General features: G+C 38.1%; 1 protein-coding gene across 1 annotated transcript in view; it reads right to left on the bottom strand.

Moving 5' to 3' along the window:
• The window catches only part of Hfm1 (helicase for meiosis 1), an 80,038-nt gene that overhangs the window by 38,808 nt on the left and 28,410 nt on the right, over positions 1 to 12,820 (bottom strand). Inside the window, exons 17-20 of the mRNA XM_027425870.1 lie at positions 12,567 to 12,700; positions 9,782 to 9,829; positions 7,183 to 7,263; positions 1,989 to 2,080 (exon numbers count right to left, since the gene is read on the bottom strand). Coding sequence (XP_027281671.1) covers positions 1,989 to 2,080; positions 7,183 to 7,263; positions 9,782 to 9,829; positions 12,567 to 12,700 — 355 coding nt within the window. The remainder of the gene's footprint in view (positions 1 to 1,988; positions 2,081 to 7,182; positions 7,264 to 9,781; positions 9,830 to 12,566; positions 12,701 to 12,820) is intronic.

The raw sequence follows: 12,820 nt of genomic DNA on the forward strand, positions 1-12,820 counted from the left end.
TAGGTGCTAAGAAATCTGGGTTTGCAGACTGGTTCTGGGAGACAGAACTAAGTTTTTTAAATCTCTCACACGACAAACTCAGCCAGATGGTGCTGACACTGAATATTTGTTAATCCTGACCTCTTCTTAGAGAATAATAATATTTACATGGAAATACAAACCTTTTACTTCATGAAAGTATTTTCACATGACTCCTTAACAATAACTAGAATTTTTACCTTGCAGTCTTTACTATAAATAACCTTGTTAGACCCCCGATAAAACTCAGGCCTCGGGGTCTCAGCCCACGACCGCAGTCACCCCAATCACCAGGCAGATTCGAGAGCTTGATGCAAACTGCATGAGGCTTTATTGTTTTTTAACGAGCTAACCCCATGTTAGCTCGGGTCTTTCACCCACCCGCCATGGCAGATGGCTAGCAAAGACAGCTCGAACCCGCTGCACAAAGATCTTGTAGGACAGCGTAAGGGGAGTATCTAGGGGTACACACAGGCTCAGGATTGGTGTGCCTCCAGGCTTGGAGGGCTTGCCCTGTGTTGATTGGCCAACTGGTTGTTATGGCCCATAGGCCCTCCCAGAATGCTCTGCGTGTCATTGCTGTGGGTTTGTCTGTAAAGTACACCCAGAGCCTTAAAGCATAGCGCCACCAGCTAACTTCTGATTGGCTCCTTGCCATGAGGCAGGCATCTGACCTCTTAATGACCAAGGCAAGGTCATAGTGAGCACGTGTTACTGTCATGGCTGTCGAAATGGGGACTGGTCCCTTCAACCTTACTGTGGTAACTAATTGATAATGAAAATAGAAGTACATTGTTTAAAATTGAGAATGAATATCTTCTTCTACCAATCTCTTCTTTTATATTCATGTCTCCCACAAAAGGGGAAGGACCACTGCAGTTCTTCTGTCCCAGCAGAAGACCTGTGGTCTGTTCATTGCTGTAGCTGCAAAACTGTTCCTCTGCTGATTTTTAAGCAAAATCTATTCATTGGTGTGGTAATATTTTATTTATGATTTATTAAAGCTTGCCTGGGGATTCAGAAAGCAAAGCCAGCCACAAGCCACAGATGTCAGATACACACCTTTAATTCTAGCAGACAGAAACTAGGAGGTGATGGTATACACCTTTAATCCTAGGGCTCAGAATTAAAAGGTAGATGGATCTCTGTAAGTCCAAGGCCACCCAGATCTGCACAAGATTGATCCAGTCCTAAAGAGAAACAGCTCACACAAAGATGATCTCAGCACCTGGGATCTCTTGCCTTTAGTCCCAGCATTAGGGAGGTACGCAAGACAGGAGCAAGGTTTCAGTATCAGGAATTCATTCTCCAGCCACACTAAGGAGAGGCAGCAGTTTGAGTTTTGGTGGAGCCAGGTTTGCCTTTCAGTCTAAGGTAAAATAAGAGCTGGTGGCCAGCTGCTTTGCATCTCTGATCTTCAGCTTGAAGCTTGAACCCCAATATCTGTGTCTGGGTCTTTTATTTTTTGTGCTACATATTGGTCTCTCTTTTTCCAAATTCAGTTCTTTTCTCTGGGCCATCACAATACCATTCTATTTCCATGGTTACTGCTGTGCTTAGGAAAGTGATTGGGGAAGGGATGCAGACATGGTACCACAGCAACATGCTGTCATGTTATATGTCACAGTCATTCATTCATGGCAGATTTTGCTAACGTATCATGTTATGCTCTCTTTCTCACACATTACATTTGAGAGGCACTCCTGAGGTAATCATCATTACCAAGTAAATTGTAAGTTGCAGAAACAGTAGCCACACCTATTTGTATATAAATCTTCTTAGCTTTGATAAGAAACACAAATGAAATATAATGTATTCTTAGGAATTATATTCCCTATCTCAGGAGACATAACAATTAAAGTGACTTTCCTTTCTTCTCATTCAATTTTAAATTATAGGAGATATATAAATCAGTTGTCTCTCAAATATTATTTTTATCCTACAATCATTAATTTCTAATGAAAACTTACTAAGTCTGATAAAGTTTCTTTTCCACTGATTGTATAAAATTTCTTCACTGTCTCAAATGTAATATAATACCAAGCCATTAGTCTTCCTGCCTCTGTTAGAAAAGATAGAAAAATAAACAATTCCACATTAGCTGATATCTTCCTTTTTAAGAGATAGTTAAACAAGCATTTCCTTAACATTTGCTTAATGGGTATTGTGTGCTTGTATGACCCCTGAGCAAAGACACCCCAAGATATACAAAACACAATCTGTGGACCTTACAAGTTGTTGGAAGATGTAAACACAAGTAAGATAGAGAACAAAATCCACTGAATGATAATATTTACATACAAGCTGAAGTAGAAAAGAAATTAACCCTAAGAGAATGGTCAGCATGGGATGGCCTAATAGAAAAAATGAGTTTTAAGCAGGGTTTTAAAAGTGACTAATATATGCCGGGCAGTGGTGGCGCACACCTTTAATCCCAGCACTTGGGAGGCAGAGGCAAGTGGATCTCTGTGAGTTCGAGACCAGCCTGGTCTACAAGAGCTAGTTCCAGGACAGCCTCCAAAACCACAGAGAAACCCTGTCAAAAAACAAGACAAAACAAACAAACAAAAAAGTGATTAATATGACTTGGCAGAAAGGAAACAAAGCCATTATGACCTTGGGGAGAATCAAGATTTACTTATCGAAATGGAAAAATTAAGAAGACTATCTTTAGAATACTTTAGAAAAGGATATGGCTTGATGATCATGATGAGTTCCAGTCAGCTGACCTAGCATGAATCTCTGTTTAGTACATGGTAGGAGATCATGTGCACATTTCTTAATATATTGGGGTAATAAAAGTACATACCTCAAAACTTGGTTGTAGTGTCTAATACTTAGTAAATGTTGCCCAATTTTTTAAATTAAGAAATGATAAACAATAAACTAGCATGGCCTCAAGGAGCTTTTGAGGTTATTCAAAGGAGTTCAGAATTTGGATCAGATCTGTAAAGTAACAGGACCACTTACAATTCTTGAGCAATATTTTTATTAAATTGGAGTTTCAAAATAAATAGTTTTGAAAATAAAATAGCAGATGGTTGGGAGGAGGGGCATGAGTGAAGCAGAGATGAAGAACTGATGGAATGAAATTCACTTCAGAAGCTACAGGATCTAATTATTAGTTGTCCAAAAGCATTTCAAAGATCCTAGACCTTACAAACATACAAAGTGTCATACTTGATCTCAGGGGAATAACTAGTATTATATACGAACCACAGGTTTCTCAAAGAAGGGAATTATTTTTGTCAAGTCAACAGAGTGACAGGCCTTGAGGATATCATAAAAAGCTAGTCACTGTCCCAACCAGGAGTCTGCTGCGTGTGCACAATGAGAATGTAGGTAATGCAATGTGTTTGTCAGGAAGGGGGCTTCTGAAAGAACCACAAGAATATGGTTATTTTGGGAATATATTTAAAAATGGTCCTTCCACCATCTGTTCAAGAATCTCCCTACTACAAAATATTTTTAAAAAATCTTTAGAAAAGCACTTAATAGTTGTTGGTTTATTAATTGGAATGAAGCTTCTAAGGTAAGAAAAAAAAAAAACCCAAAGAACATGAAGAAAATGAGCCCAAGTTGAAGGATGGAAACAAAATGGAAAAAAGATGTCCAAGTAAACAAGAATACAAGGCAACTCTGCTGCTAATGCGGCTATGCGGCTATCAGTGGATAGATATTTATACTTACATACTTACATACTTACATACATTTATACTTACAATAGTAAGTCCAGAGTACATCAACTGGAAAGCCAAAGCAAAGTGGGCAGGGCGGAGGCATGGGAGCCATGAGAATGCACCTCTGAGACTCCCTACTGCAGGGAATATTACTGACCAATGGCTCCATTTGCACACATGCACAAATCAATCCATCACCATGAAATTAACACTAAAATTTCACTTTCATAAGTTCCTCCCAGCCAGTGAAGTGACAGTAAACTTGAGTAATTGTATCAGGTAAGAGACTGCCCCAGCTGACGATAACTTTATCTTCAACTTATTTCCCTATCAATTTGGTCAAATTAACCTAGGACTATAACACATATTAAAATCTGCCCTCCTGGCATTCTTTCCTTTTCCTCCTTCCATGGATGATCTACACCCCAATGTAATGATTGGCAGGTTTCTTATAGATAACATCTGTTTCTAAATGACTAATATTTCTTAAAATAGGAAAAACCTTGATATGCTAACAGATAAAACTATCCAAATAGTTGAGTATAATGACTAGAAATTAAAAATCAAAAACTATATGAAGCATATTATTTGAATATACAGATAGAATTTATATATAAAATAATAAACTCTAGCAGATAAAACAAGATATTAGTAACATGAAGGAACAAGAAGTCATTAAAAAAAAAAAGAGTTGAAACGTGATGGCAAACACCTATAATTCCAGCATCAAAATGAAAGAAAACAAAAATTAAAAACCCAAAGAATTAGTTAGAAATATCAGCTAAGAACCACTAATGGCAGTCTAAATAATTATGAAATGGCATTCTGCCAAAGTCAACTAAAACAGCCAGCAGAAATACAGCTCCCATTTATAAACCCTCAAAGAACGAATAGAATGTTTTACCAGGCTAGAGCTGAAATCCAAAAAATCCCTTTGATTCTTGTGACCCTGTGAAACTATCCTTTGATAAAGCTTACCAAAAATGTGGAAAAATAGGAGGAAAAGAATTCCTCAGAGATCTTTTTAACAAGCTCTGGTGTTGTTATTATTTTAAGGTGCGTGACTTTTGTTTATGCTGCATTTGTTTAACTCTGTGAAGCTGTGTTACTATGCCTGTCTGAAACATCTGGTGGTCTAATAAAGAGCTGAGCCACCAATAGGGAGGCAGGAGAAAGGATAGGAGGGCCTGGCAGGCAGAGAGGATACACAGGAGGAGAAATGAGAAGGAGCAGTGAGAGAACAAGAAGAGGAGGACAGGAAGACATCTGGGGCCAGCCACCCAGACAGCCACAGAGTAAGAAGGAAAGTAAGATAAAAGCCCAGAGGGAAAAGGTAGATGGGTTAATTTATGATAAGAAAAGCTGGGTAGAAACAAGCCAAACTAGGTCTGGGCATTCATAACTAAGAATAAGCCTGTGTGTGTGATTTACTTGGGAGTTAGGTGGTGGGCCCTTCAAAAAGACAAAAGAGCAAAACGAATAAAAAACAAAAGCAACACTTTAGTGGCACATGCCTTTAATCCCAGGAGTTGCTAGGCAGAGGCAGGCAGATCTCTGTGAGTTTGAAGCCAGTCTGGTCTACAGAACTGTCCAGGACAGCCAGACTACATAGAAATCCTGTGGTGAAAAACAAATCTTTTTAACAAAGTAGCTAAAGAAACTTAAGTGTACCTCTCTTTTGAGAAACGCATGTGAGTATGCATATTATCCTTTCCTAAGTACCTTTCTCTTTCCCTTAATGCCCATGCCCAAGCCCATACAAAAACTGCTTCTGGATAAACTTTCACTTCCTTTTGTCCTGATATTCTCTTCTACAGTGAGAGTCAACAATACTGCTTCACCTGAGCAGAGGTCTCTGAGAACTCCTTGAGCTGCTACACATGGCAGCACAGAGCCATGTTTGCTATTCCAGCTTTGCTGCTGCCGACACACAAAACATAAACTGGAAATTGATCTGAAGTCTGGAGCCTCCGTAACCTACAGTGAGCAAAGGCTACAGAGGCTCTGATTTAAAAGCACAACCAGACACAGTAGTGTCCAGAAGATAAAACCAGGTAGCATCCCATTAATAACTGAGAAAGAAAACATGCTACGTGATCATTCACTACATGTCTCTAATAGCAAAAGGATGGTTTCAGTGGTACCAAGGGATACTATAAGAAGCTAGGGTCGGGCCTTGGTGGCGCACGCCTTTAATCCCAGCACTCGGGAGGCAGAGGCAGGCAGATCTCTGTGAGTTCGAGGCCAGCCTGGTCTACAGAGCGAGTGCCAGGATAGGCTCCAAAGCTACACAGAGAAACCCTGTCTCGAGGAGGAGGAGGAGGAGGAGGAGGAGGAGGAGAGAGGAGGAGGAGGAGGAGGAGGAGGAGGAGGAGGAGGAGAGGAGGAGGAGGAGGAGGAGGAGGAGGAGGAGGAGGAGGAAGAAGAAGAAGAAGAAGAAGAAGAAGAAGAAGAAGAAGAAGAAGAAGAAGAAGAAGAGAGTAAAAAAAGTTGGAGAGGCTTAAAACACAAGGCTGAGACTTGGCAGTAAACTGTTTTAAAACTCTGACTTCACACAGCTAAATAAAGCATGACACAACTCCACCATGGCCACAAATATGCAAAACATTAAAACAGAATGATAAATGCCAAAAATCAATAGATTATGAATTTTATTTAAAAAGACAGAAAGAGAGAGAGAGAGAGAGGGGAAGCTGGTGAGTAAGTGAGCTCGGGACAAACACAGCATCTGGCATACCATATGCTCTGACTGAGAAACAGCATGTGCAAGGACTTGTAACTATCCCATAAAATAAGTCACAACACTCTGAAGCTTCCCTCTTTTTAAAAATACTACACTATTTCTTTTCCATAATTTATAATTGTTTATATAATATATAAATTGTATATATTATATATATATATATATATATATATATATTATGCTACATACAACAGATCTGAAGTGTTTTAAGGCCGTATATAAGTGTTGCATGGGGTGACATCATGGGCTGTAGTGAGCTCACACAGTGCACCATAGGCAAGCACTGTCAGAAGCAGAAAGGCCCCTTCTTGTGCCTGGAGGAAAAAGCACAGGCACAGGAGTGAGAATGGCCACAGCCCCCTGTGTCTCCCAGCTTACTGCACAGAGCTCACAGTCCCTTTGTCTACAAACCTGTGACAGGTAGAAGGTGATGTTACTTTTCTGCATATAGGAACCTAAGTAGCCACTCTGACAATCCACGGCTGTGAATTCAAGGGGCAAAGTTTTTTTTGTTTTTTTGTTTTGTTTTTTTATACCAGTTATAACATGCCTAAAGACTTCAGATCCTCTGTCAGGAGTCACCAGAATTGGTGAGATAAATCAAAACATATTTACATGCACTGATGAGGATATTCTACTGAAAATGAATTTCAGTTTAGTTTCACTGTTGTCTAAACTTTAGTAAAGCAAAATTTTAGCCTTAGCAAGCATTAAACTCAGGGACATACTAAGGAAAAGTACCTGTTGGTTTGAAATAAACATCTTCATCCATCTTTATCAAGTCTAGTGATGATAAATCTTTCAGATTCTTCAAACATAATTCTGTTAAAGTACAGAAAACACACTTTAAGTTCAGTAAAATAAGGAAGAAATGAAAATAGAAATTTACTGTTATATATGCTAAAGATGTGTGCTATGACATAACTTCTGGAAGAACTGAAGTCTTTTAAAAAGCAAGAGAAAACATGAAATATATCTTTAAAAACAACACCCATACACATAAAAAAACTTGAAATATAACATTCAATTAATATGCTAAGTACCATTCAGCACTTGGAACATTTGTAATGATATATATGTAATACTTTAGTTAATTCTAAAAATGAAAAAATATTACACATACACATTAGGAAACTAAAGAATTGAAGCTTAATAGCTTGTTTTCAGGTCTAGGGAACTGCTTTGCCAACTGTTATCCATTTTGAAATTTTTTTCCTTCAAACACTGTTTGTTTTTCAAGACAGGGTTTCTCTATGTAGTCTTGACTGTCCTGGAACTGGCTCTGTAGATCAGGCTATCCTGGAACTCACAGGGATCCACCTGCCTCTTTCTCTAGTGCTAGGATCAAAGGTGTGTGGTGTGCCATCACTGCCCTGTTACTCCTTTAAACGTTTGCCAAAGGTACAAGAGCACAAACTGATACAGGCTGATGCCAGGATTCAAAGGGCACCTCCTGAGGGTCCCAGATCAAAGAAATGCACAGTGATGCAGACATGAGCAAGAAAAGTGTCAGGCCTCAGATAAACTTCCAAGCAGGGAGCAGGCTGGAGCAGGAAGGAAGGAAGTTCACAGCTCCATTGCCTGGCTTCACAGAGGTCTTGGGTTATCTGCCTCATTTGCCTAGTGGAGCCCAGGGCATGGTCTATCTGTTGTATGCAGTTTTATATACAGCTTCATGCTTGACATGCCTCATTAATGTCTTAACTCTCTACCCAGAGGTGTGTATGTTAGCATCATGAGCCATAGTTGGCTTGCTCTACTTACTTCTTGAGAGCCTCTGAGCCAGGGACAATGATCTGAGGCAACTGAAGCTGGCCTCAGCAAAAGGGGCCATCACTGCTATCCTCTTTGCCAAACTAATTGTTCATAGCTGCCTTTATAGAGTTATGTACAAGACTTACAGACCTCACTTATGGCCCATTCTCTTGCTTCAGAACTATGGAGTCAAAGAGTTTAATAAAATTTGTTCTCATTCTAGACGAGTCCTACTCCATATCCAGGTGAATAAGAAACAGTACACAGAGAGGCCAAGAAAACTCCAAGCACACAGGCCATGGTGAGTCCCTCCATGCTTATTAACACGGATGATAGACAGCCTTTTTACTTAGTCATCCAGCATCACAGCTATCCACTTCTTCATCAAACAGCAGGAAGCACAATCTTCCCTAGGTCTTGAGGTCTTCATTTCCAAAGGCTCTTATAACATTAAAAAATTTACTATGCTTCACTCTTTTGTTATAGGGTCATTTCCCATGGGCCTTGCAATGAATGAGAAACAAAGCAAAAATTGTCCTCTCCTATAACCACAGTTTTTATTAATATATACAATAAACAGATACTCTTCTATATAAACAAAACTCATCGTATCAACCAATAATGGAAGATAAGGCAAACATTCATAGTGATTGTGTTAACTTAACAGAAAATTAAACATTAAAGTTATCAGAATAGAGCAAGATATACTCTTACCTATCTGATTTCTTATGTGCAATTTATCATTACCATTAATGACCATTTAGTTTTAAATCTTCAGTTAGAAAATGGTTCAAGAGAATAATACAACTATTTTATAAATATATTTTGACAGCATCATGATAAATATATGTGACTATTTGTCACCATGTTAAATAACATATTTATTCCTTTTGTTGTTTTGAGACAGGTTCTCACGATGTAGGCTCTGTAGAATAAGTTGGCCTCACATTTACCATCGTCCTCCTGCATCTTCTTGAGTACTAGGATTACAAGTCTATGTACCACACCCAGAAATATATTTATTCTTTAAGTGAGACAATTTATTACTTTATTTTATCTCTGCATTTTATTTGCCACATATAAGTATTCAGAGAACAAATTATTTTAGTGACAGTCTCACCACAGTGAAGACACAGTAATGTTAAATCCTAATAAGTGCTTATTGAATTTTTATAGTTAAAGACAGGTAATAAAATATTAAAGTTAAAAAGGCTGAAATTTGAAAAGGAAATATTACACAGATTGGTATAAGAACCCCCACATTAAGTCTAGGATTATATTTTCAATTAAAGGTAAACTAAAAGGGAAAAAAAAGTGTTTAGTAGCAATGTTTTCAAAGATCAGGGTCATTTTAAAAACAAAACCTCAGTAAGTTAACTTATTATTTAAGGGCAGATATTGTGACAGAACTTATCAATGTAGAAAAGCTACATATGCCAGAATAAATAATTCAGTATTTTTCTCCAGACAAGTTTACTTTTAAAAATAATTTATGCATCCTTATTTCTTTAGTAACTGACATTTTCCCTCAGATTTATGCAACTTATACATAGAGAGATAGATATTTGAAGGAAATACATCTGACCTTGTAACTTTGCTTCAATTCCATCTTTGTTCAATCCAGATACAAAACCTGCGTAAGTCATAAAGCTTTATTTAAAAAATGGGAGTGTACTTAATTAGTCTTTAAAGGTTCAACCTAAACTTGACATAAAGAAGATCATCTACATTTCATACAGATTAATAACAGTTTGATGGGCTCAAAGAGGCTTAACTATTCATAGAGCACAGACTATTTTAGAATCTTTTCACTATCAACTGGCTATATTTTGTTTTTTAAAACTGTAATAAGTAATCAGAAATACAATATCTCAACAAAAACTATATAGAATCAGTTTTAGAGATCTAGTGTTATGATTTTTAACTATGTGCATGTATATTTGTGTGGGGATAAGTACACTTGAGGCAGGTGTACCTAGTCAAAATTTAGAAATGATCTATTTTTTCCATCCACAAAATAGTTGATTAAACTGTGCTATATTGATACAATTGGGATTACACTGTAATGTCAAAGGAATTATTACTAACAGACTCAATTATACGAAGTAATCTCATGAATACTATGAGTTAAAAGAAACTGAAGACAAGCTGGGCTGTGGTAGGAAAGGCCTTTAATCCCAGCACTTGGGAGGCACAGGCAGGCAGATCTTGTGAGTTCAAGGCCAGCCTCGTCTACAAAGTGAGTTTGAGGACAGAGCCAATACACAGAGAAAACTCTTGCCTTGAAAAGGGGAGGGGGATAAAAGAAAAGAAACCGAAGACAAAAAGCAAATACTTCCATTTACCTCAAGTTCAAGATATAACAGAATGCATGGGGACTTGAGGAAAACAGTCTATATACTGAGCTGGATTGTGATTATATGTGGGTATATGTCTATATGTGTATATTTAATTGACTTTTATACCTAAGATTTGTGCCATTTACTGTGATAATGCAACATAAAAATTCACTATAAAAATAAATTACTCATGAGAAGTATAAATTAAGACATAAATGAATCTGAAATGACACTGATAAAAGGATACAATGTATACCCTACAGGGTTTTTGTGAATACAGTACTCTTATACACTGATAACAATTCTGTAAACCACTAAGGACAGCAACTTAGCAACAGCTATTACATTTTAAAATGTACATATCTTCTTACCTAGAAACTCCATTTCTAAGAGTTTAGCATGCAAATGAATTCACACATGTGAAAATACATTGTTGATAATAGCAGATAGTTTGTAAGGTGAACATGCTCATCAACTGGAACAGCTTAGAAATGACATACAGGGGACTGAGTTTGGTTCCCAGAACCCATGTCAGAAGCTCATACTGCCTGTAACTCCAGCTCCAGGGGATCCGATACCCTCTTCTGGGCTCTGTGGTACATGCACTCATGTGCACACACAACCCATGACCCATATACAAACATAAAAATAATATGCAGATAAAATGAAATGTTATTAGATATTTTTAAAAGCTTCCAAGTCAGTATGGAAGTTCCCCCCAAAAGAGACAGACAAACAAAAAAGGGGGCTAGAGAGATGGCTCTTCAATAAAGAGTGCTTGCTGGCCAGTTGGTGGTGGTGCACACCTTTAATCCCAGCACTTGGGAGGCAGAGATCCACAAGTGGATCTCTGAGTTCAAGGCCAGCCTGATCTACAGAATGAGTTCTAGGACAGACATGGCTACTCAGAGAAACCACATCTCAAAAACCAAACCAAAGCAACAACAAAAAACAGTGTCTGTTGTTCAGTAATGAGAACTGGAATTTGGATCCCACTATCTACATAACAAGCTGAGCTTCCTATACAAGCTCATAAACACAGCTCCAATGGAGGTGGGGGCAGGAGGACTGGGGCTTCCTATCTTCCAGCCTAGCTGAGAAAGCACGAGCTGCAGATTCAGTTAGAGACCCTACCTCAAAAGAGGACAAGGAGTTATAGAGGGGACATCCAACACTCTCTTCTAATGAGTATAGGTGCACTCACCCCTACCCACCTATGCATGTATACTCACACAGACTTATATAACCAAAGACACATTTAAAAAATCTGTACTAGCTGGGTGGTGGTGGCGGCGGTGCACGCCTTTAATCCCAGCATTTGTGAGGCAGAGGCAGGTGGATCTCTGTGAGTCTGAGACCAGCCTGTTCTACAAGAGCTAGTTCCAGGACAGCCTCCATAGCCACTGAGAAACCCTGTCTCGAAACAAAACAAAACAAAACAAAACAAAACAAAATCTGTAAGTAAAACAGAATGATGTTATGGCCCAGTTTTAGCACTTCTAGGTAAATACACAAAGGGCTCTTAGTCACATACTACACAGAGATACATGCCCATTCATGTACATTGCTACATTCAGCACAATAAAAAAAAAATGGAACCATCACAATAAAAAAAAATGGAATATCTGTTGATCTATTCATCAACAGATGAATAGATAAAAAAATTATGGTAATCTGTACACCAGATTTTTCCATGAGATAATAAATGTTGGCTGTTCCAAGATGCTATGTTCTAAGTAATTTGTTGGAAAACTAATACAATGGACACTGTTTGCATTAAAAATTGAAAAATAAAATTATACCCTATTTGCTTTTATTATTTGCTTTGTGTTCTTATAAATTGAAAAATGTACAGCCACAAATTTAGAACAAGAGGGCAACTGAATGATAAATATAAAAAAGCTTCAAAACTTCAAAGCTTCAACTTATTTCAAATTAGTTTAGGTGCTTAAGGTTCTTTTTCATTGAGTCTATTTTTAACAGTGAACGGGGTTGAAAGCAATCCCTGTATTTCCAGGTCAAATCACAAACCATAGTGAGATGGGTTTTTCAGAGCTCTGATGTACAGCAGGGTTGAACGGATCCAGTCCAGAGCGATGCTCACGTCTGTGATGGTGTGCAGCACTATCTCTGCATTCAAGTGTTCAATGAGATGTCTGTGCAAACTAGTGAAGGGGAAACATGCATTACTCATGCGAATCTCAAGACATCAATCTTACTTTCTAAACATACAAGTTGCTACTCCAATAACTCATAAGAAGTAATTTTCAAAAATACAAGAGAAA

This window comes from Cricetulus griseus, chromosome 7 (genome assembly GCF_003668045.3).
Source record: "Cricetulus griseus strain 17A/GY chromosome 7, alternate assembly CriGri-PICRH-1.0, whole genome shotgun sequence".
NCBI classification, from domain to species: domain Eukaryota; kingdom Metazoa; phylum Chordata; class Mammalia; order Rodentia; family Cricetidae; genus Cricetulus; species Cricetulus griseus.